Raw genomic sequence first — 25954 nt, 5'->3', positions numbered from 1 at the left:
TCCTTCTTTGCTATCCATTCAAAATTACCATTGTGCATGAGTTGCTTCCTGTTGACCCACCAGTAAGAGAGACCATTCCTTTAGAATTTCTTGCTCATATGGAAGTGGACAATGATTGGCTGTGAAAGATATTGTCGACAGACAAAGCCCACTTGCATCTGACAGGATATGTCAATACACAGAATTGTCGAATATGGACAACGGACAATCCACACGCAAATCAACCAGTACCACTTCATCCTAAAAAGGTCACTGTTTGGTTCCTTTTTATGACATCATTTATCGTAGGACCATATTTTTTCGAAGAGAAAGGTGCTTCTGGTCCTGTTATCTGTACCATTACTGTGATGTCTTTTGTTCAACCACATGCGTCATTCCAGCTCTCCAGCAGTGTGGATGAGTGACTGGGATCATTTTTATGCAAGTTGGCGCACCTCCACACATTGAAAATCCAGATAAGAAGCTGTGAAGCGCCATTTTGGAAATGTTGGAATTATCAGCTGCCATTTTCCTACAGCTGGCCGTTCAGATCATCTGATCTTAATCTGTGTGACTTCTGGCTGTGGAGCTTTCTGAAAGATGTTGTGTTCGGTGTTCTCACTGCAAACTTAGCTGCATTGAAGGCACACACTGCACAACATATTCTGAACATGACCTCAGAAACATACCGAACACTTGTGGAACATGCTGTTTCAGGATTTCAAATTGTTGGAGAAAACGGTGGACAGCATATTGAACATGTTTTGTGCCAGTCACACGGAAGTTAATAATCCAATTTGATTTTGATTGATACTTTTTTTATTTGGCTTTTGGCCCCAGCACAATTAAAAACCAATGTTATTGATGCTTTTTATGCATACAAGACAATTTCTCCCTCCCTCCCACGTACACAGACAAACACGAAAGAAAGAAAGAAAAAGAATGTTTCACAAGTTGACAACACTCACATCATGAACAAAAACAAATGACCAGACTTAAGGACTGTGGCAGTGTAGAATGAGAAGCAGTTTTTAAGAAAGTTAATTGTAAAAACTGCCAGGTGCAGATGTGAAATGAAGCCTTTCAACACCAACCACTGCTAGTAAGGAGGGAAGTAGCAGAATATGTAAAGAAACACTGTTGCAGACCAAGTTTATAAAGAAAACACTTTTTTAACCTAAAAAAAAGCAAAATGTATAAGCATATGTATCCAGCTTACAGAATAACCACAGAAGGCGCTTTATAAATAAAAGCGAAATGTGTCTGGTGTAATTCTTTTTAATTAGATTGCAGTCAGCTCAAGACGGATAACTTGTAGTAATAGGTGTTAACAGCTGCTCCAGAAGATGGCCACGCAAACAAACATATTAAGTATATTAGTGTCTGTTTCAGTTCATAATACAAGAATTTAACATGTGCAGTTGTGTTATTAATTAAAAAGTAAATAGTTCTTACAATGGGATATCACATGCTCAGTTTTAAATTTGTTTATGGTAAACACAAGACAAACTTCATTTTGATTTTTTTATTTGTTTCTGTTTCATGTAAAAGGCTAAACATTGAAGCACGTAGTGTTTATAAACAGAAATTAACACAGGTATGATTTTGGTTAAGTATGTTGTTGTCTTCAGTCCTGAGACTGGTTTGATGCGGCTCTCCATGCTACTCTATCCTGTGCAAGCTTCTTCATCTCCCAGTACTTACTGCAACCTACATCCTTCTGAACCTGCTTAGTGTACTCATCTCTAGGACTCCCTCTACGATTTTTACCCTCCACACTGCCCTCCAATGCTAAATTTGTGATCCCTTGATGCCTCAAAACATGTCCTACCAACCGATCCCTTCTTCTAGTCAAGGTGTGCCACAAACTTCTCTTCTCCCCAATCCTATTCAATACCTCCTCATTAGTTACGTGATCTATCCACCTTATCTTCAGCATTCTTCTGTAGCACCACATTTCGTAAGCTTCAATTCTCTTCTTGTCCAAACTAGTTATCGTCCATGTTTCACTTCCATACATGGCTACACTCCAAACAAATACTTTCAGAAACGACTTCCTGATACATAAATCTAGATGCGATGTTAACAAATTTCTCTTCTTCAGAAACGCTTTCCTTGCCATTGCCAGTCTACATTTTTTATCCTCTCTACTTCGACCATCATCAGTTATTTTACTTCATAAATAGCAAAACTCCTTTACTACTTTAAGTGTCTCATTTCCTAATCTAATTCCCTCAGCATCACCCGATTTAATTTGACTACATTCCATTATCCTCGTTTTGCTTTTGTTGATGTTCATCTTATATCCTCTTTTCAAGACACTGTTCATTCCGTTCAACTGCTCTTCCAAGTCCTTTGCCGTCTCTGACAGAATTACAATCTCAATCTCAAAGTTTTTAGTTCTTCTTCATGTATTTTAATACCTACTCCAAATTTTTCTTTTGTTTCCTTTACTGCTTGCTCAATATACAGATTGAATAACATCGGGAAGAGGCTACAACCCTGTCTCACTCCCTTCCCAACCAATGCTTCCCTTTCATGCCCCTCGACTCTTATAACGCCAGTCTCGTTTTTGTACAAATTGTAAATAGCTTTTCGCTCCCTGTATTTTACCCCTGCCACCTTCAGAATTTGAAACAGAGTATTCCAGTCAACATTGTCAAAAGCTTTCTCTAAGTCTACAAATGCTAGAAACGTAGGTTTGCCTTTTCTTAATCTTTCTTCTAAGATAAGTCGTAAGGTCAGTATTGCCTTACGTGTTCCAACATTTCTGCGGAATCCAAACTGATTCTCCCCGAGGTCCGCATCTACCAGTTTTTCCATTCGTCTGTAAAGAATTCGCATTAGTATTTTGCAGCTGTGACTTATTAAACTGATAGTTCGGTAATTTTCACATCTGTCAGCACGTGCTTTCTTTGGGATTGGAATTATTATATTCTTCTTGAAGTCTGAGGGTATTTTGCCTGTCTCATACATCTTGCTCACCAGCTGGTAGAGTTTTGTCATGACTGGCTCTTCCAAGTCCGTCAGTAGTTTTAATGGAATGTTGTCTACTCCGGGGGCCTTGTTTCGACTCAGGTCTTTCAGTGCTCTGTCAAACTCTTCACGCAGTATCTTATCTCCCATTTAGTCTTCATCTACATCCTCTTCCATTTCCATAATATTGTCCTGAAGTACATCGCCCTTGTATAAACCTTCTATATACTCCTTCCACCTTTCTGCCTTCCCTTCTTTGCTTAGAACTGGGTTGCCATCTGAGCTCTTGATATTCATACACGTGGTTCTCTTTTCTCCAAAGGTCTCTTTAATTTTCCTGTAGGCAGTATCTATCTTACCCCTAGTGAGATAAGCTTCTACATCCTTACATTTGTCCTCTAGCCATCCCTGCTTAGCTATTTTGCACTTCCTGTCGAACTCATTTTTGAGATGTTTGTATTCCTTTTTGCCTGTTTCATATACTGCATTTTTATATTTTCTCCTTTCATCAATTAAACTCTATATTTCTTCTGTTACCCAAGGATTTCTAGCAGCCCTCGTCTTTTTACCTACTTTATCCTCTGCTGCCTTCATTACTTCATCCCTCAGAGCTACCCATTCTTCTTCTACTGTGTTTCTTTCCCCCATTCCTGTCAATTGTTTCCTTATTCTCTCCTTGAAACTCTGTACAACTTCTGGTTCTTTCAGCTTATCCAGATCCCATGTCCTTAAATTTCCACCTTTTTGCAGTTTCTTCAGTTTTAACCTACAGGTCATAACCAATAGATTGTGGTCAGAGTCCACATCTGCCCCTGGAAATGTCCTACAGTTTAAAACCTGATTCCTAAATCTCTGTCTTACCATTATATAATCTATCTGATACCTTTTAGTATCTCCAGGATTCTTCCATGTATGAAGCTGCATGTCCTCGGGAAAAATTACAGCTGTAGTTTCCCCTTGCTTTCAGCCGTTATCAGTCAATCATCCATACTGTTGCCCCTGCAACTACTGAAAAGGCTGCTGCCCCTCTTCAGGAACCACATGTTAGTCTGGCCTCTCAACAGATACCCTTCTGTTGTGGTTGCACCTATGGTATGGCCATCTGTATCGCTGAGGCACGCAAGCCTCCCCACCAACGGCAAGGTCCATGATTCATGGGGGGTGGTTAAGTATATATAAGTTAATTCAGTCTTAGAAGCCACAACCAGTGGGCCTCATTTGTTTACACTTATTTACGAGTATAAAAACAACTGTAACAGATCATTAATATATGAAAATGGGAAAATTAACAATAATGAAAACAATACGTTGCTACTCACCATAAAGGTGACACACTGAGTTGCAGGTATACACAATGAAAAGACTGTTACTGTTTTGGCCAAAACTTTCTTCAGAAAAAAGGAAAACACACAGACACATTTACATAAGCAGGCCCACTCATGCACATGACTGTTATCTCCAACCACTCTAGCTGGACTACAACTGTTGCATTGAACTAAAGCAGCAGTTGTGAATAGGGCAGGGAAGGGGGAGAGATAGAGTGAAGTGAAGTAGTGGTTGGTGCAGGGGGGGGGGGGGGGGGGGGGAATTGGGGGGGATTGTGTCTAGCAGAGCACCTAAGGACTTGAAGGTGACAGGCCAAGGCTGTGTCAGGAGGCTGTGAGATGAGGCAGGGGTGGAACAGAAAATGACAGGAGCAAAGAGAGAAAAGAGTGGTGGGTACATTGGCAGAGAGTGAACACAGTGAGGATGAGGGAACATGAATTGGAAGGAGGTTATAGGACAGAGGGTGCAGAAACTGTTGGGTGGAAGGTGTGGGAGCAACAGGTTATTATAGGTTGAAGCCGAGATGATTTTGGGAGTGGAGAGTATGTTGTAAGGATATCACGTGTTTGCACAGTTGTGGTGGTGGAGGCGAGGATCCAGGTGGCCTGGGTTGTGAAACAGCCATTAAAATCAAACATTTTATGTTCATGTGCATCTTGTGCCACAGGATAATCGAGTTTGCTCATGGCAACCGTTTCGTGGTGGCTATTCATCATGATGGACAGTCATACCAATATAAAAAGCTGTGCAATGATTACAGCAAAGCTGGTATATGATATGGCTGCTTTCACAGGTTCCCTGTGACAGGATGTGTATTAATGTAATTACTTACAATAGTGCAACCACGTGTGACAAATGCACATATTGCTACAGTTTAATGTATAGTTTGGGTTTATTGTCTGGGGATTATGAATTGCAGTTACATTTGGATGATTGCTTCAGCACGAAGAATTCTTAGTGAGGCTCTCCCGTGGATATGTAAGGTATTTACAAAAAATAAGGAAATCACAGAACAAGTGGTTAAAATTTGTGCCCTTCAAGCACAGATTGAGGCAACAAAAATCGAATTAGAATAGTTGAGGTGGGAAAGAAAGTGGGAAAAGGTAGCAGGAAAGATGCAAAAAGTAATAGTTTAGATAGCTTGTGACAACTGATGTAAAGAACAGATATACCCTGTTATCCATTGAAGTGAAGGACCTTCATTCAGCTGCAGAAGTAAAGAGGATGCAGCAGACTATTAATAAGTGTTTAAGAGACAGGTCATAAACTAAGTTGAGTGAAGAAAGAAAGGTTTTGCTTCTAGGTAACAGTCAAAGGCGGGTATAGACAAACATTTACAGGAGAAACTGGTATCAGGTTATCAGGTCACAAGTATTTTAAAACAAATTGCTAGTCTTGACCAAGTAATGGAGAGTATTGATAGTAGCAGAATGGGCAATGGTCTACCCAAGAAGAAGATGGAGAAGTTAGGTGCAGTAACATTACACACAAATTTGGGCATTGGTGAGGTCTGCAGCAACTTGATGAATCCTGTATGATCAAAGCCGTCAAGTGAGTAGGCCAGGAACTGACTAAGCTGCTGCTGACTACAGGTGTGGCTCATATAGATGCTATGCCACTTTCTGCTATTGGGAGTTAGGGATACAAAAGACAGGGCATATACCATAATAGACAGAGGAAAGACAGATTATCTAAAAAAAAAATATAGAAATATGGGATGGGGGGAGAGGACTGGATGACTCAAGATCACCACCAGTGGTACAATTCCTGTGATTACAGGTTAAATACCTTATTCAGACAGACTGCTGTAAGAGAGGTCCAGATAAATGAAGGGTCACACACAAACTAGTGTGGATAACCTTACCATTATACATTAGAAAGCTAGAGGACTAATAAGCAAAGTTAACAAACAGCTTATCTGTTTCCACTAACTAGAACATAAAAAAAATAATTAATGTATTATGCCTGAGTACCATCTAAATATGCAAATCCATATGCTGAATGTAGAGGAATACAAATTAGCAGCCCATTTCTGTAGGGAAAAAATATAATCCAGTTAAAGTCTGCTTACGCATGTTCCAGTCATATTAATGCGACTACCTGTCAAAAGCCTGAATAACCACGTTTCACAATGTGAGATGTGCAGGAAGAGTGACGGTGAGGTTCTCGGTGTCACCCACGGGGATGTGGAGCCATGCAAATCCATTGCCATGGCCAGCTGCGTGAGGTTTCTTTGTTAAGGATCCAGGGCACAAATATCGCAGTTGAGGTGATCCCACAGAATCTTTATTGGGTTTAAATCCGGGGAGGTTGGTGACCAATGGAGTACAGTATACTCATCCTGGTGCTCTTCAAACCATGCACGTACTTTTCGAGCTGCTTAATACATTGCTTTCTCCTGCTGAAAGACACCATCGTATCAAGGAAAAGCAAACTGCAGGTAGGTGTGCACGTCGTCCCCAAGGATAAATGCATTATTTGATTGATCCATTGTGTCTTCCAGAATGTTGAGATCACCCAGGGTATGCCACGAAAACATTCCCCAGTCCTTGACATTCCTCCCTCCGGGCTGGACCCTTTCGACAATTGTTGCAGGGTGCAAGATATTTCACGCTTTACTCACCAACAGCCATCTGTCCTATGGAGCATAAAATGTGATTTATCTGAAAAGGCCATATGTTGCCACTCAGTGGATGCCCAGTTGCAGTACTGTAGTGCAAATTCCAGCCTTTGTCGATGATGAACAGCAGTTGGCATGGGAGCATGGGTCAGACACCTGCTGTGGAGGCCCATATGCGTCAGTGTTCACTGAATGGCTGTTGAGGAGACACTTTTGGTAGCCCCATGGTTCATCTGGGTGGTCAGTTCCTAAACAGTTGCACATCTATTCATCCATACACATCTCTGCAGCTGTCAATCATCCTTGTCATCTACAGCCTGTAGTGAACCACTGTTGCCTCAGCACCAGTTTTGGATAGCACCATTTGCCATTCGTGGTTTACTTTAACCTCAGTGGGATACAATTGCAGTTTACAAACTTAGCCGTTTTGGTAATGCCTCCACCTTGGCTTCAAAACCAATGATCACGCCCTTTTGGATGTCAGATAAACCACAGTTTCAGCATTATGGGAATGACAGTACTATTTTACACATGCCCCCAACACAACTTATGTGCCCTCCACTGCTAGTGCTGACACCTGCCATCTGTGAGTGGTTACTGCACAATGATGTCAAAAAAAAGGGGGGGGGGGGGTCGATGTACCAGAAGTTTCTGCTTAGATCAACAATCCCAAGTCTGCTTATGAACTGCTGCTACTGGAAAGGTCATGTTTAATTGTTACAGTAGATAGATTTCCTCATGAAAAGTATCAAATATTCTTCCTAAAATTTGTGTCATAATTATGCCATTTAACAGTCAAAAGGAGACAAAGTATAGTCTGTGGACACTTTAATATTAATAGTATGAAATATTCAAATAAAATTAATGATTTGGTTATGTTACTTAACACTTCTAACATGTCCCTTGTCAATTTTCTCACGTGTAGCTGTAAGGAAAATAATTAAAACTCACTGTATGTCTGAAATCATTAATTCAGGTAATAAAATTAAATGTTATGTACAGTACTGTACATACTATAGTTTGTCTCCTTTTGAGTGCTAGATGACATAATTATGACACATATTTTAGTAAAAATATTTGATACTTCAGGTAGACACTTCTCTTAAGTATCTGGGAAGAGTGGCATCTATAGTTCAATGGATAAATCAGCATAATATATGCAAGAAAGAATGCCTTATACATAAAGACAAATTACAGATACTGCATGATCTGCCAAAGAAATTAAGAATTTAATGAAGTTCCTCAAAACAAAAAATACTCATGGAGTTAACAATGTCTCAAGTAAAGTACCAAAATTCTTCTCTTCACATATATGCAGTCTTTTTGGTCACATTGCCACATATCACTGAGTAATTTCAATAAACCATAACTGTTATCTGATACTTCGAGTATTAACACAGAAAGCTTTATTCATGGCAAAATATTATTATATACTCTAAAAACAAAGATTCCATGACTTACCAAGTGGGAAAGTGCCGGTAGATAGGCACAATAAAGAAAACACACACACAAAATTGCGAGCTTTCGCAACCGACGGTTGCTTCGCCAGGAAAGAGGGAAGGAGAGGGAAAGATGAAAGGATGTGGGTTTTAAGGGAGAGGGTAAGGAGTCATTCCAATCCCGGGAGCGGAAAGATTTATCTTAGGGGGAAAAAAGGATAGGTATACACTTGCGCGCGCGCACACACACACACACACACACACACACACACACACACACACACACACACACACAAGCAGACATATTTATAGGCAAAGAGTTTGGGCAGAGATGTCAGTCGAGGCGGAAGTGCAGAGGCAAAGATGATGTTGAATGACAGGTGAGGTATGAGTGGTGGCAACTTGAAATTAGCAGAGATTGAGGCCTGGTGGATAACAGGAAGAGAGGATATATTGAAGGGCAACTTCCCATCTCCGGAGTTCTGACAGGCTGGTGTTAGTGGGAAGTATCCAGATAATCCGGACTGTGTAACACTGTGCCAAGATGTGCTGGCCGTGCACCAAGACATGTTGAACCACAGGGTGATCCTCATTACCTACAAACACTGTCTGCCTGTGTTGATTCATGCGAATGGACAGTTTGTTGCTGGTCATTCCCACATAGAAAGCGTCACAGTGTAGGCAGGTCAGTTGGTAAATCACGTGGGTGCTTTCACACGTGGCTCTGCCTTTGATCGTATACACCTTCCAGGTTACAGGACTGGAGTAGGTGGTGGTGGGAGGGTGCATGGGACAGGTTTTACATCGGGGGCGGTGTAAATTCGAACTCCATAGATGCCTTTCAATATATCCTCTCTTCACGTTATGCACCAGGCCTCAATCTCCGCTAATTTCAAGTTGCCGCCACTCATACCTCACCTGTAATTCAACATCATCTTTGCCTTTAAATATGTTTGCTTGTGTCTGTATATGTGTGGATGGATATGCTTGAGTTTGCGAGTGTATACCTATCCTTTTTTCCCCCTAGGGTAAGTCTTTCCGCTCCCGGGATTGGAAAGACCCCTTACCCTCTCCCTTAAAACCCACATTCTTTCATCTTTCCCTCTCCTTCCCTCTTTCCTGACGAAGCAACCACCGGTTGCGAAATCTCGAAATTTTGTGTGTGTGTGTGTGTTTGTTTTTTTTATTGTGCTTATCTACCGGCGCTTTCCCGCTTGGTAAGTCATGGAATCTTTGTTTTTAATATATTTTTCCCATGTGGAATGTTTCTTTCTATTTTATTTATTATATACTCTGAAATATATATAATACAAACAGAAAAATTATATATTACCAAGTGAGGTGGCGCAGTTGTTAGCACACTGGACTCGCATTCAGAAGGATTACGGTTCAAATCCGCATTCGGCCATCCTGATTTACGTTTTTCATGATTTCTCTAAGTCATTACAGGCAAATGCGAGGACGGCTTCTTTGAAAGGGCATGGTCAACTTCCTTCCTCATCCTTCCCTAATCCAATGACCTCGCTGTTTGGTCCCCTCCTCTGAATCAACCAACCAAAAAATATATTTTACTTTTATCAAAGTATCCTCCCTTTGATTTAATGACTGCTTTACAAATTCGAAGCATGCAATGAGTAACTTTTTGCAAGTTTGCGAGTCTGTATGATTCCACACGTCCTTAACAATATTCCAGAGATGTTCCTTGCTTGTTATGTGAACTATCCAGAAATGTATGTTGACTTCATCCTACACCATTCCACCAGGATTACAATCAATGCTTTGGGATGGCCACACCATATATTACAATTTGTTATTTTCTTTAATGCAGTGTACTTACAGAACACTGATCGATATTTTGGACCATTATCATGTTGTAATATCAACCCTTTCTCTATTAAACTCAGTCTACATGTTACTGTGTGATACTGAAGTATATGATGCTAGTGTTTCTGGTCCCTACACCCTTTATTTTCACAGTGTTGCCAACTCTGTGTCCCGCTAAACACCCCGAGCTATAATTGAATCCCTAACATGTTCAACAGTAGGTAGAGTGCACTTTCTCCCTCAGATTAGTGAACAAGTGTCCTCCTCCTGGCACCAAAAATCTCAAATTTTGATTCATCTGTGATCTGTGAATAACACTTTCTTCCACTCTTCAGATGTCCACTTACTAAGTTTCTGAGTCTCTTGTTTTTATTAATGGGCCTCAGAAGAGGTTTCCTTGTTGCCACAAGTCCTCTCAAGCTGGCATCAGTCACTCTCCTTTGTAGTGTTGCATCAGATATATTTTACTTGTTCATTTCTACCACATCAGTGCTATTGTTTTGAATCTTACTAGTAATCTTGATGAGGTTGTTATCATTTGTCATTTTACAAGGTTGTTCTGGTCATCGTAGGCCCTTATTGCCACCTGTTGTTTTCTGGCAGTGGAGGGTGTTTTGCACTCTCTCTATACACACCACTTTGGTTCGCAATTTGGAATCCTAGCCATGGTATTCTGTGGTATCTACAGGACATTAGATATCAATTATTATGTTTATTGTCACAATATATTTAAAGTAGCAGACGAATTTTGCTATTTGGGCAGTAAATAACTGAAGATGGCCAAAGTAGAGAGGATATAAAATGTTGACTGGCAATGGCAAGAAAAAGCGTTTCTGAAGAAGAGAAATTTATTAACATTGAATATGTCTTTTCTGAAAATGTTTGTTCTTTGTTCTTTGTTCACCATTGACCACCTGAGGTGGAATAGGCAATTTACATGGATATAATATAACACTTTCCTTGAATAATATCTTAAAGCTAAATGAACATTGCAAATAGTACCCATAGATGCTAACATACACCATAACATAAGATAAATACATTCAGTGCCATCACATAATGAAATACTTAAAAATTAATGTCAATTGATTTTATTTTCATAAATTCTGTTATATTGTAAAAAGGATTGATTAGTAACCATTTTAGTAGCTTGCTCCTGAAGCTACTTATGTGAGCCGACCGAGAAGAAAATGGAAGTTTATTAAATATTTTTATACTATTGATTAGATGGGCATTTCCTGTTCTTGTCAGCCTGTGCCTAGGTATGTCTAATTTTGTTTTGCCTCTGGTATTATGGTGGTGTATGTTTTCTCTCATTTCGAAATCTGCTATATTGTTTTTTGTATACAATGCTGAGGTGTATATATAAAGATTAATAACTGTTAATATTTTCAGCTGAATGAACAGTGGCTGGCAGTGCTCTAATCTACCAGAATTGCTCATTGCCCTTATCACTTTCTTCTGAATTTTTAGAACTTCAGTGATGTGAAGAGAGTGTCCCCATATCAGCAGTCCATATTCTATATGTGACTGAAAGAGTCCAAAATAAATAACTCTTAAATATTCTTTCGTCACTAGGCTTCTCAGTTTCCACATTAAATACATAACTCGAGACAATTTTGTGCAGATATGGTTGATGTGTGTTTCCCACGTTAACTTAGAATCTACATGAATTCCTAGAATTTTAACTGCTTTCGCCTCTATCTCTTTTGACAATCCTAGTATAATCTGCTGGTTTTTATCAGGATTGCAAAGCAGTGTATTTGATGAGAACCAATTTAGTGCCGCTTCCAGGCCATCTCGCATCATATCTTCCAGAACTGACATGTTCTCATGCTGAGCAAGCAAAGTTGTGTCATCAGCATAACAGATAACAGTATTGGGGATACAATGGGGTAAATCATTGACTGCAATTATAAAGAAGAAGGGCCCAAGGACAGAACCTTGTGGAACTCCTGTCTTAACATCTAGCAATTGTGAGTCTTTGTTTCCGACAGAGGCAAACTGCTTCCTATTGTTTAGGTATGATTCAATTACTGCCAATGCAGAGTCTTGTACACCATAGAATTTGAGTTTTGCAAGTAAGATATCATGAGAAATGCAGTCAAATGCCTTACTTAAATCGCATAAAAGAAGTGATGCTTTATTTTTATTCTCAAAGGCTGTTATTACTTCATTCACAATTGAAAGAACAGCATTGGTGGTATTTCTTCCCTTGCGGAAGCCAAATTGACTATTAGAGAGTAAGTTATGTGACTCAAAGTAGTAGTTTAGTTGGTTATAAATAAGAGATTCAAATATTTTCGAGAAAATGGGAACTATTGAAACTGGTCGGTAATTTTTGAGATCTTGTTTGTCCCCTTTTTTATACACTGGGATAACTTTCGATATTTTTAGAGTTGTAGGATAAACTACAAACTCTAGACACCTATTAAACAGAAAGGCCAATGGTTCACTAATTATATGGACTGTTTTTTTTAATTATGTTATTGGACAACCAAGAGTAGTCCATACTCTTGGAGTTTGAGAATTTTGCCACTACCTTTGTGATCTCAGTGGGTGTGATTGTCCTCCATTTAAAGGTATAGTTCCCAGCTTCTGTTTGCTTAAGTAGGTCACTTGCATTAGTGTTTGTTGTTTCAATTTTGTTCCTAATATCAGTTACAGAGTCCATGAAAAAACGATGGACTACATCTGGGTCAAGAGCTACACTATGTTCATCATTCCTGCAATGCTCTTGTGCAACAACATTCCATGCAGCTTTGCACTTATTAGTAGCCCCTTCAATGTATCTTTCGTATGCTGTTCTTTTTGCCATTCTAAGCTTAGTTCTGCAGGTTCTCTTACATTCAAGATACGCTTTGTACAATTCATCTTTCTGCTCCGTTCCATATTTAAGAGAATTTTTATACATGTGGTACAATGATAACATATTTTCCCTCACATTGGTAAGTTCATCTGTGTACCACTTAATGTTTTTCTTTTTAGGTCGACTTTTATGATTGATTTTTATAAGAGGAGAACAAGAATACCACAAATCTAAATATATTTTAATGAAGTTCTCAAAAGCAGCTTCAGTCTTATTTATTCCCACTTGACAGTTATATACACAGTCCCAGTTAATATCTCTGAGTTTCTGAATGAACTGGTATACCAATTCTTCCTTCTGCCCTCTAACCCAAGTCACCTTTTCCTTAGCATTGGCACTAGTGTTGGAGGGGAGTCCTTTAGTTTTGTTCAGGTTGAGTGTGAGGAGTATTGCATCGTGATCTGCAAATCCCCCACCTACAATACTGACAGTGTACAAATCCCTATCAAAGTTAACAATGATGTTATCTATACATGCTCCATCACGTGTGGCATTTCTATTGCTACAATATAGATTGAACATTCTGAGGAGGTTGAAAAAATACTTAGTGGCTTGCTCACAATCATTTCCCATTTCTATGTTGAAGTCCCCGCAGACAGCAATTTTTGATTTAGATTTTAACAACTTTTCCATTATTAATTCAAATTTCTCAAAGAAATCACATATGTCACCCCTTGGTTATGATCCACAAGATTTACACAGGTGAATTCCCCATCCATTTCAGAACAGTATGGGCTAACATCAATTTTTCTGAATATTGTACCCTCTTTGACAAAAATGCCTGCCCCCCCCCCCCCCCCCTTTCTTTTCGCTTCCCGACACTTCACATCTGCAGCAACATATCCCTGAGGAATAAAGCAATCTACCTCATTACTCCTCAGCCAGTGCTCTGATACACAAATAACATCTACTTTCTTATCAACGCAGAAATGCTCCAATTCCAACAATTTATTCCTAATGCTACATAAATTCACTTGCATCACAGTTAGTGTTTTGTTAATATGAGAAAGTTTTTTAGTCATATTCTGTGTCGTGTCCTGTTCTGTGTCCTGCTGAGGCTCCAAAAATCCTTGAGAAGCTTCTACATTTCGATTACTTTCACTATTATTATTTAGAGAAGGTTGTTGTCCAGAGTGTAGCCATACATGGGAGCAAAACATGGACAATGAATAGTTTAGGGAAGAAAATAGCAGAAGCTTTTGAAATCAGGTGTTGCATAAGAATGCTGAAGCTTAGATGTGTAGATCATGCAAGCAATGAAGAGGTACATAAGAGAATTGGGGAGACAAGAAATTAGTCGCAACACTAGACTAAAGGAAGTGATCATTTTGATAGGACACATTCTGATACATCAAGAGATCACCAGTTTAATACTGCAGGGAAGGTTGGTGGTAAAAATTGTAGAGTGAGTGTAAGATATGTATACAGTAAACAGATTCAGAAGGATGTTGGTTGCAGTAGTTACCTGGAGATGAAGAGACTTACACTGGACAGATTAGAAGGGAGAGCTACTTTAAACTAGCCTTTGGGCTGAAGACCATAACAACAACAACAACAACAACAACAACAACAACAATAGTGTACTTACTTCTCAAAGCCACAGAGAGAGATTCTCTATGGAAGAATCAAAACACATCTGTATCAAAATAAGGTACTTGGTATCAGTTTAGATTTAAAAAGTACCTCTCCACAGTAATGCTGTTTTTTAATTCACAAAACAGATAATATAAAATTTTAATTATAAAATGTTGCCAGCTGGTATTTTCTGTGACTTATCAAAAGCATTTGGTTGTCCAGGGCACAGTATTCTTCTTGATAAAAACAAATATAATGGTATCAGAGATCTTACTTGTACCTGGTGTTCATGTTATCTAACAGAAACAAGAAACTGTGAAAGTGTACACAATGAAACATCATCTTCAGAATGGGGAATAACCACTACAGGTGTATCACAGGAATTGATATTAGGTCCGCTCTTGTTCTCGTTACATCTGATAATCTTCAGTCATGTACCCAGAGACAGAAATAGTTCTCTCTGTTGAGAAGGCAAGTTTGTAACCAAGCCTAATGGAGTAACTACAAGTCCTACAGTTATTCACTAATGTCATATGGAATCATATTGTGGGATAATTCATATTTAAAAGAAAAGTTTTTGTTGCTTAGTAGCATGTAATGAGGATTATGTGTGTTGATCATTCTAGAACATCTTGTAGACTGCTGTTAAAACAGTTAGACATACTGAAAATGCAGTGCATTTACTCTTTTATTAAGTTTTGTTTCCAGTGATCAGTCACAGTTTGAAAGCAGTAACATTCATAAATATAATACTAAAAGAAGAATGATTTCACTATATCACTCAGCTTTAGTGTGACACTGAAAGGAGTGAGATATTCAGCCATAAGTATTGTATTTTGACCAGCTACCCAGTGGTCATATTTCCCCCAGAGTGATGTGCTATAACTGATTTTTTTTTTTTTTCATATCACAGCAAGAGATTACAGTTGTGAGCCATAGAACATGCAAATAACTAACATAGTCTTGAACTAGAATATCTGAAACTGACAATGAGCAAATGTTTATATTATGAATAGCAGTAGTTGGTCTTTGAAGAGTATGATGATAGACCTCCAAGTTGATAATATCTCCTCTCGGCACTAAACTTGCTAAGAAGTATCACATCCTCTCCCAGAACAGTGTCACTTCTCCATAACTGAGAATTTGAATTTTTTTATTTATGGAGGGGAGTGTATATATTGCCATTAGAAAAATTGGTGGCCTCGTTTGTGTGTTTTTCTTTTGCTTTAGGGGTCATCACTATACAATGTGATTCAAAACCTCATAGAGCACAAGGAATATTATGCCATTGTCTATCTTAGTTTGTGTTTGTCATGTGTGACACAGTGAGGTGGCACATTGGTTAGCACACTGGACTCGCATTTAGGAGGATGATCTCCAGCCATCCTGATTTAGTTTTCTGTGATTTCCTTAAATCGTTTAAGGCAAATGCCGGGATGGTTCCTTTGAAAGGGCACAGCCGATTTCCTTCCCCATCCTTTCCTAACAAAGCTTGTGCTCCATCTCTAATGACCTCGTTGTCGACGGGACGCTAAACACTAATCTCCTCCTTGTCAAGTGTCATCCCTTAAGAATTTCTAGTGTAGTTACATGATTTTGTATGTAAGTTTAAGAAAGGGGAGGAGAGAGAGAGAGAGAGAGACTGAAAATAGTTAAGTATAAATCACTGTATGCATATAAAAAATAAGAAAGAATAAGGCTTTGGCCACAAGACCAAAAGCTCAATGTGTAACAGTCTCTACATATATTGTAAAACTGACCAGTTCCATATCATAACAAGAGGTTGCCTAATGACCCATGGAACATACAGATAATTACCAAATGTTATTTATTAGCTGTGGTTGGCAGCAACCAGACTCAAAGCATTGGTGACATCAAGTCTTCCAACTTCTATGATTCAAATCTACAGAATGAAACACTAATATTAATTGTGAGCATAAGAATAAAGTTGTAAAATTTTATTAGCACTGTAATTAGACTGACAGAAACTGTAATAGCTTCTGTAACTGAGATGTAATAATCCAGTATTGATCATCTGTCTACTCCTTGCAACAATCTCACTAACATTTACAAGATTTTAAAGTATATTTCATTCACTATTATTTCTAACAGCATTTAGGCAATTTAAATGCAAATTAATTGTTTCTTAAATTTCTTTGACTTTGACATTTGTGTGTGCTTTTGGTTTGTATAAATAGAAATGTATATACAAGGGCTGTTTGAAAAGGTCTTAGCCTCGCCCAGGACCGCAGCACTACTTGTGTTGTTTCCCTCTTACATTGGTACATGTGTTAGTAGTTGTCACATAAAATTGCAAGTCATTCCAGGTAGCAGTTGAGTGTAGGCAGTCATTTAAAGCAGTTGCGGTGTGTGTGCTGTTGAAAGAGGAAAAAAATCGAGCATTGTGGAGTAATTAATTTCTTTGTAAAAGAAGGTTTAACATTGATCAAATTGCATGTGATGCTTGTAAATATGTGTGATGGCACTTCACCTTCAGTTTCCACCATGAAGAAATGGGTGGCCGAGTTTAAACATGGCCACCAAAGCATCTAAGATGATCCATGTGAAGGATGGCCAGAAAGTGCAAGCACACCGGAAATTATCGACAAAGTGCATGATGTAATTTTGGAAGGTCGGCATATAAAGATGCGTGAAATTAGCAATGCTCTAGGGATATCAATGGAATGTACTGGTCACATCTTGCACCAGGAATTGAACATGAGGAAGCTTTGTGCAAGTTGGGAACTATGTGTGCCCATTGTGGGTTACAAAAGCATTTTCACAACACTTTCTGAAAGGTGCTTGGTGCATTTTAAGAAAAACAGAAGTGAATTTTTGCATCAATATGTAGCAGTGGATGAAAAGTGAATTCACCACTATACACGTGAATCCAACAGCAGTCTATGTAGTGGATAGAAGCAGGTAGCAGGTACTTCATGCAGTGGGTAGAAACAGATACTTTAGCTCCAAAGAAGGCAAATATTGTGCCATCTGTGGGAAAAAGCATAGTGTTGGTGTTTCAGGATGGTAAAGAAATTTTGTTGATTGGCTACCTTGTACGAAGATAAAACCATAATTGGAGAATACTACTCTCAACTTCTAACAAAACTGGACACAATCATTTGTGAAAATAGACCTAGCTTAAAGAACAAGAAAAAGCACCTTCCATCAGAACAATCCACTTTCCCACAAAAATGTATTGGTAATGGGTAAACTGAGGTATTTGCACTATGAAGTGCTTGAACATTCACCCTATTCCTCAGATTTGGCTCCCTCAGATTTCCATCTTGTCTTAAAACAGAAGAAATTCCTCACTGATAAGTGCTTTTCATTCAGTCATTGAGTCATTGCGGCTGAAGATGGATACTTAGCAGCATTTCCAGAGGAACACTACAGAGAGTGGTTAATGGCATTGGAGCATCACTGGGTGCAATTTGTTGATCTTAGAGGATATTATGTGGAAAATAAAACTTCTTTGAAAGCATAAATCATGATTTTCACTACCTGGCCGGGAACTTTTCAGATCGCCCTCGTATGTTGTTATGTTTTATTTTTAATTATTCTTCTTTACCTTGAGTCATAAAGAATGCCCTGCAGCACCATTTATCATCTTTTATTTCACATGTTTACACTACCAATTTACCTCAAATAAAACCATGCGCTCTGTGTGCTAATTTATAAAAGCAGTTATGGTATATACTTCGGATGTTAATATATTTAATGCATTTGTCTTGCAGTAGCAGTCAACACTAACTTCCATGTTTTATGAATATGATTTTTTAAAACTATATAGATTAGATTAGATTCAGTTTTCGTTCCTTCGCCCAAAAATGAGATGATTCTCGTGGGTGTGGAACATGTCAGAAAGTATGACATAAAAACATAAAACATTTGAATATAACACTTACTACCATGATCATTTGTCAGGAGATAGTTGCAATAGGTGAATGCAATGTGGTAAACTGGAACAGCTAATATTTACAGAATTAACACGCTGTCAGAATGAAACACTGTTATGCTTCATTAATACATTTATCATACTCAAAATACCTGATCTTGACTGTTGTGATCAAGTGCTGTCAAAACTGAAATCTTAACAGATATTTTTACTTAAGCTGGCTTCACGGTCTCTGTTAAGATATTCATTTATGGAGTAGAAGGAGTTGTCTATAAAAAAAGTCTTTCAAACTCGGTTTAAACCGTGCTTTATCTGAAACCAAGGTTTTAATGGTTGCTGCAAATTTATTGAAAATGTGTAGTCCTGAATATTGCCCCCTTTTTGGACCAAGGTAAGTGATTGTAGGTCTTTATATACACTCCTGGAAATTGAAATAAGAACACCGTGAATTCATTGTCCCAGGAAGGGGAAACTTTATTGACACATTCCTGGGGTCAGATACATCACATAATCACACTGACAGAACCACAGGCACATAGACACAGGCAACAGAGCATGCACAATGTCGGCACTAGTACAGTGTATATCCACCTTTCGCAGCAATGCAGGCTGCTATTCTCCCATGGAGACGATCGTAGAGATGCTGGATGTAGTCCTGTGGAATGGCTTGCCATGCCATTTCCACCTGGCGCCTCAGTTGGACCAGCGTTCGTGCTGGACATGCAGACCGCGTGAGACGACGCTTTATCCAGTCCCAAACATGCTCAATGGGGGACAGATGCGGAGATCTTGCTGGCCAGGGTAGTTGACTTACACCTTCTAGAGCACGTTGGGTGGCACGGGATACATGCGGACGTGCATTGTCCTGTTGGAACAGCAAGTTCCGTTGCCGGTCTAGGAATGGTAGAACGATGGGTTCGATGACGGTTTGGATGTACCGTGCACTATTCAGTGTCCCCTCGACGATCACCAGAGGTGTACGGCCAGTGTAGGAGATCGCTCCCCACACCATGATGCCGGGTGTTGGCCCTGTGTGCCTCGGTCGTATGCAGTCCTGATTGTGGCGCTCACCTGCACGGCACCAAACACGCATACGACCATCATTGGCACCAAGGCAGAAGCGACTCTCATCGCTGAAGACGACACGTCTGCATTCGTCCCTCCATTCATGCCTGTCGCGACACCACTGGAGGGGGGGCTGCACGATGTTGGGGCGTGAGCGGAAGACGGCCTAACGGTGTGCGGGACCGTAGCCCAGCTTAATGGAGATGGTTGCGAATGGTCCTCGCCGATACCCCAGGAGCAACCAGTGTCCCTAATTTGCTGGGAAGTGGCGGTGCGGTCCCCTACGGCACTGCGTAGGATCCTACGGTCTTAGCGTGCATCCGTGTGTCGCTGCGTTCCGGTTCCAGGTCGACGGGCACGTGCACCTTCCGCCGACCACTGGCGACAACATCGACGTACTGTGGAGAACTCACGCCCCACGTGTTGAGCAATTCGGCGGTACGTCCACCCGGCCTCCCGCATGCCCACTGTACGCCCTCACTCAAAGTCCGTCAACTGCACATAAGGTTCACGTCCACGCTGTCGCGGCATGCTACCAGTGTTCAAGACTGCGATGGAGCTCCGTATGCAACGGCAAACTGGCTGACACCGACGGCGGCGGTGCACAAATGCTGCGCAGCTAGCGCCATTCGATGGCCAACACCGCGGTTCCTGGTGTGTCCGCTGTGCCGTGCGTGTGATCATTGCTTGTACAGCCCTCTCGCAGTGTCCGGAGCAAGTATGGTGGGTCTGACACACCGGTGTCAATGTGTTCTTTTTTCCATTTCCAGGAGTGTACATTGTTCTTATTCCTAGTATTGGTACTATGTATTGAGCTATTGGTTGGAAATAGAGATGTATTACTAGCAACAAATTACATTAAGGAATAAATATAGTGAGAAGCAGTGGTTAGAATACAAAGTTCCTTGGACAGGTTTCTACATGATGATCTTGAATTTACACTAAAAATGATTCTTATCACATTTGTTTGCACCCTATAAACTTTTGCTTAGTTTGATGAGTTGCCCCAGAATATAATCCCGTATGACATAATAGAATGAAAGTAAGCAAAGTATGGAAGTTCTTTATATTTATGTCTCCTACATCTGACATCATTCCCGCGGAAAATACAGACTTCTTTAGGCACTTAAGCAATTCACTTGTATGCCTTTCCAAACTGAATTTATTATCAAGTTGTAATCCCAGAAAATTAACACTGTCAACTTCTTCGATCTGCATGTCTTCATATATTATTGCTACTTATTGCAATGTTTGTATCATCTGCATACAAAACGAACTTAGTATCTGGCAATGTAAGAGATGAGAGGTCATTAATGTACACCAGAAAAACCAATGAACCCAAGATGGAACCTTGAGGAACACAACATGTAATTAATTTCCAGTCTTTTGTCATTCTGTTTTGGTTTTTACACTTTGTTTTTATTTGCAGGAAATATTCGGTCTGTGGAGCCAGGCAACTTCGCTTCCAAAAATAACTCCACCTGTAATAATAAAGCTGAAGAATGGAGTATCTCAACTGGCAGTAGTAGAAGTAAATTACAAAAAAGTTTAGAAAGAAGAGATGGAAACAGAGAATCTTCAGTTTCAAGCTCTGTTAAAGATGTTGGAGAGAACTCTGTAAAAGTTGCATCTGAAAGTTCAGCCATGCATCATAAAAAGAACAGTGATACAGTGACTGAGGAAAACTTAGAAGCAGTTATGATGGAAGTTGAGAATGTAGATAATGAGGTCTCTGTTCCAGACAAATTGTGTGACTCCTCCGCAGCAAAACCAGGAAGTTCAAGTTCAAAAACTAGTCTGTTAGATCAACTGGATAAGTTTGAAAACACAGAACTTCCAAAATCAACAAATACCCCAAAGAGAAAGATATCTGATTATTTTAATGCAGTTCAAAAATAATGTTTTTTAGCTGTTACTTCTTAAATTTCTGCAAATAAGAATCACATTGTTATTTATTTACAGCTGAGATCACAGTGCATAAATAAATGTAAATACATTGAAAATTGTATAATGGAATCTTATATTAAACGGCTGTACAATTTAAAGCAACAATTTTTAGAAATATTTTTTATATTGTGTCATTAAACACATCTGGTTAACAGCAAATAAATATTTTATATGTGGTTTAATTTCATTTTTCATTTTACAATAAAAAAACTTGGCAATGCAGATTATATAAAGTGTGAAAGCTAAGAAGGAATGTAGCAAATATTGATAGTGTGTTTACATGGCAGGAATTCACATTCTTTAACATCTTCGCTGCCACTCCCTGGAGAAACAGTTTTGCAGTTGCAGTTGGGTTTGACCAAAGCAAGGTTTTCAGAAGAGCCTACATGTCCACAACATTAGATCATGAGGGCTAGACGGGCTAGACATAGCGTGATGTAACATGCCAGTTTGGTAAAGTTGTGTGTTACCCAGTGTCTGCCAAAACAATGACTGATAATCACGACATTTGAAACCAATTTTTTTAGTTAACACTTTGGAGACCAGCCACTTGAAGAATATCAGGCCTAGGAAGCCAGTCATTTATGCCGCATTTAAAACATTACAGACATATTGGTTACTGATGTATCATCAAGAGTAACACATATTAAATGAGGACCATGCCTCAAGATTATTTTCTTCATATTTTAATTGTGAACATTTTAGGTTTGGCTTTACTGTGACTGTTATTGACCTAAAATGAAACAAAAAGTTTATTGTTACCAGTCCCTATTTATTTATCTCCATGGCCCGTTTCAAAGGTTTAAATATCCATCATCAGGAGAATTTCCATTTGTTAGTATGACTTATGTGTGTGCTGTGTTACGATTTTCAGAGGTGAACGACCATCGGAAACAATGTCACTAGTTCCTCCAAAAATCATAACACAGCACACACATGTCATAGTAATAAATGTAAATCTACCTGATGATGGAGGTTTAAATCTTTGAAACACGTTGTGGAGATAAATAGTCACTGTTAACAATAACTTGTTGTTTATTCTTCATATTTACTTCAGTTCTTAGATGGATTACAAGTTTTAAAGTAGTGATGGAGCAGAAAGTATAGTTATCCTCCCAAGAAAAAAATGTGAGGTAAGTTTCTGAGCAATTTCTTCCTCTTGAACTTCCAAGATTTCTTGGTCACTCAACAAACACGCAATATTTGTAGCAAAATTACAGCAAACTGCGAAACCTAATGAGTACATGCATGAAAGTTACGTCAATGCATTCATATTGGCTCAGCCATTCATGACAGCAGCTGTTGTGTTCACTAATGTTTGTTTTGAAACAACAGAAGGTAGCGCCAATCAAGGGACAGGTAGCAATATGTCCGTACATTATTCTCATATGAAACAAGGCCAGTTTTTGAGTGCTACTCGGGATATGATGTTTTTTAACATAAGGTTGTGGCTCGAGCTGTGTTCAGGCATTGTCTCCAAAGTGTTAAGTAATTTAGGATTCCAGACTGTTTAGAAGATTTTGTCATTATTTGTACATGTACAAGGTTATTAATGGGTGCTGTGCATCTTCAAGATGTGACTGCATTTGCGCTTTACGACGACTTGTAGTACACATTGGGCATTCACTTATTCTGTGCTGTGGTGTCATGGCTTGGAGATGCTGGGCATGCCATAGATAAGAGTGCTGTGACAATGATAATAATGTATCACTGCCAAAAGAACATAGCTTGACGGAACTTGGACCAAACATATAAAGAGCTGTTATAGTATATTACAGAAGGTACCTGATAGAAATACACATGAGGTGAACAGAAATGACAATTTTATTCAAAAACAATAATTGCACTGAAGTTTCCATAATTTATGATGGGCTTCTGGATGTTACAAAAGGCAGGACTTTATTCTTAATAGTGTATGTGATCACCACAGACTGTAGCAAATGCACTGCAACGTGATCCCATGCTCTCCTTAACGCTGGTAAGGAATCCTTGTGGCAGAGCATTCTATTGCTCTACCAGCACGATTGAAAACTGCTGCATGGTAGTTGGTGCATGTAGAAATGTTTTAGTAAGTCTCCCCAATGTGACCCACACATGCTGGATGGGATTTAAGTTGGAGCCAGGTAGGCCAGTTCACTTGCCGAATATCCTCTCATTCCAAGAGCTCCTCTGCCAGTGCTGTTTGATGCAGTCATGTATTGTCATCCATTAAAATGGCCAAATGCACCACTGAAAAGATGCACGTGGGGGAGGAGTACAGTGTCACAATAATGTTGACCCAAGAGATTACCGTATTCGAAGATCTGGGAGTCAGTATGCCCATGAAAGATTATTCATTTCTACACCATAACACTGGGACCACCAAAATGATCATGTTCAACAATGTTCCTGGGGCCATTGTGTATTTGGGACACTCCTCATGTATGTAAAACAATGCTGTGAATAATACCAAACTCCTGGGCTACGCACATCACATGTGGTCCTCCTTCCAGTTTCCCGATTAATCTTCCCCAAGGCCATGTTCTAATGAAATACACCACCATAGTACCCCGTAACTGCTCACTGATTAACACACACTGTCTTTTTTTCCCATTCCTTCAACTGACATGTGAAGCCCAACTGTGTGCATACATTACTTTATCTACCTGTCCTTAAGTTTTGTAGGGCAGTGTGATTGTAATAAAGTTTTGCAGTGCAATGTAATAACCACACATTTTTAAAAAAATTGTGATTTTTAAATTGAAGATCTACCGCAAAGTAGTTACTGTTGTCATTCAAAAAGCAATCAAAAGCAAAATGATAAGATGAAGTACATGAGTAATTACAAGCACCATAAATGAAGAAGTTTAAGAAGAAATAATTTGGTGATAAGTAATAAAATTGAACAACAATTACTTCACAGAAGAATTTAATGAGTGCACATGATGTATGGTCATAGACTACAGCATCAAAGGCTACTACTGTTTCATCTGGCCCATAAATATGATGTAACAACTAGCAGGATCAAGGTTAACTGCTCATCTACCAACAGTAGTGCCATTTCACCAAGTTGCAGTGAGATGTATCCGGTAACATCAAGATGTAGCAAGTTGCTGTACTAAGTTTGGTGAGCTTTACAGAAACCAATTTGATTTTTTTTTATTGTGGTGTTGGTGTATTTTGTGGATAGTTAAAGTGTTTTTCTGTTCAGAACACTTTTTTATCTAAATATAATTACTTTAGTGCAACAACTACCAGGTTGAAAATTTTAATTTTAACTTACTACTCTATTAACTCTTCGTTAGGGGACACCACATTAACATAGCACTGTCTGTGCAGGTGAGGAGGTTTGCGTGCTCTGGATCCGGAGGGCTGTGTTGGCAGTGGCGTAGCTACGAGCAGGGTCACTCGTGCTGGACAGGCCGAAGGGGAGTAGTCAGACCAAGTGTTTCCCTCGATGACCTATCGAAAACTTGTCTCCTATCATTTTCTTATCTCTAGTCCATGTTTTTCTTTTCCTTCCCATTTTCCCCCACTTAACCGATGCTGGCGGTTATACCACGTATAGGGGTGCAGAGGAAATGCCAAGCCCATATGCCGGACATCTGGCAAATCGTCAGTGCCTGGGCGATAAGGTGGTAGCTCCACCAAGCCAATTGGAAGCGGTGCGCCAATCGCCCGCCCTTCTTAAATAATCTGATTACTGAAACCTAGATGAGAATAAACTGGTAACCCTTTTAACTGCATGCTAATAGTAATCATAAACATGCATGAAGGCAATTACCAAGTAACTTTGCAAGCCCTTTGGGATTTATAACTATGATATGGGACAATTAGTACAAAGCTATGCTGAGGCAGAGTGGAAATTAAATATGATAAATGTGACATTAGATACTCTAGAAGGGATTTGGAAAACACAAACAATGTGACACTAGCTGCAAAGAACCGTTTACTGGATTACCAGTAACGACAAAATATATTATTAAAAAGAAATTGTTAGATGAATATATTGAAGAATACTGTCAGGGAAACAAAGAAATAAGTAAAAAGATTGTCAGGAGTTACATTTTGATGTATCTGGGCAGACTGATTATGTTATAGGACCAGTAAATGCATGTGCTATTGAATTAAACAGCAAGTTATCCCAAACTTGATACACAAGTATCAGTCTGAATATTTTAGTACCAGGTACAGATTTAAGTAAGGTAGATGCTTTCCATTCCACTTTGTCAACTTCGGCAGAATGTAGTATGCTTCATTTGAAACAAAGTGTCAGCAACAAGTTTATTTAATTATTAACACACCACCTTTGCCAGATGTAGTACGTAATCAGGTGGTTTGGGAAAGATAAATTCGTTTTAATGCACACTTGCAGTTAAAATTGGCAGAATGTGTATGTGACAGATTTTAGCCAAAAATTCTGAAATGATTGTGTAGACTCCAAGTATCTATTAGCT

At 39.2% G+C, this 25954-nt stretch overlaps 1 protein-coding gene across 2 annotated transcripts in view; it reads left to right on the top strand.

The window, feature by feature from the left end:
- LOC126354536 (poly(ADP-ribose) glycohydrolase-like) overlaps positions 1–21700 on the top strand; it is a 147653-nt gene extending 125953 nt beyond the window's left edge. For both annotated transcript variants that reach the window (XM_050004278.1, XM_050004270.1), the window contains one exon: positions 21001–21700. In XM_050004278.1, coding sequence (XP_049860235.1) covers positions 21001–21470 — 470 coding nt within the window. In that variant the 3' untranslated portion in view covers positions 21471–21700. The remainder of the gene's footprint in view (positions 1–21000) is intronic.
- Positions 21701–25954: the final 4254 nt, after the last annotated feature.

The sequence above is a fragment of the Schistocerca gregaria genome, chromosome 1 (genome assembly GCF_023897955.1).
Source record: "Schistocerca gregaria isolate iqSchGreg1 chromosome 1, iqSchGreg1.2, whole genome shotgun sequence".
In the NCBI taxonomy this organism is placed as follows: domain Eukaryota; kingdom Metazoa; phylum Arthropoda; class Insecta; order Orthoptera; family Acrididae; genus Schistocerca; species Schistocerca gregaria.
This window is presented reverse-complemented; position numbering and strand designations above follow the sequence as displayed.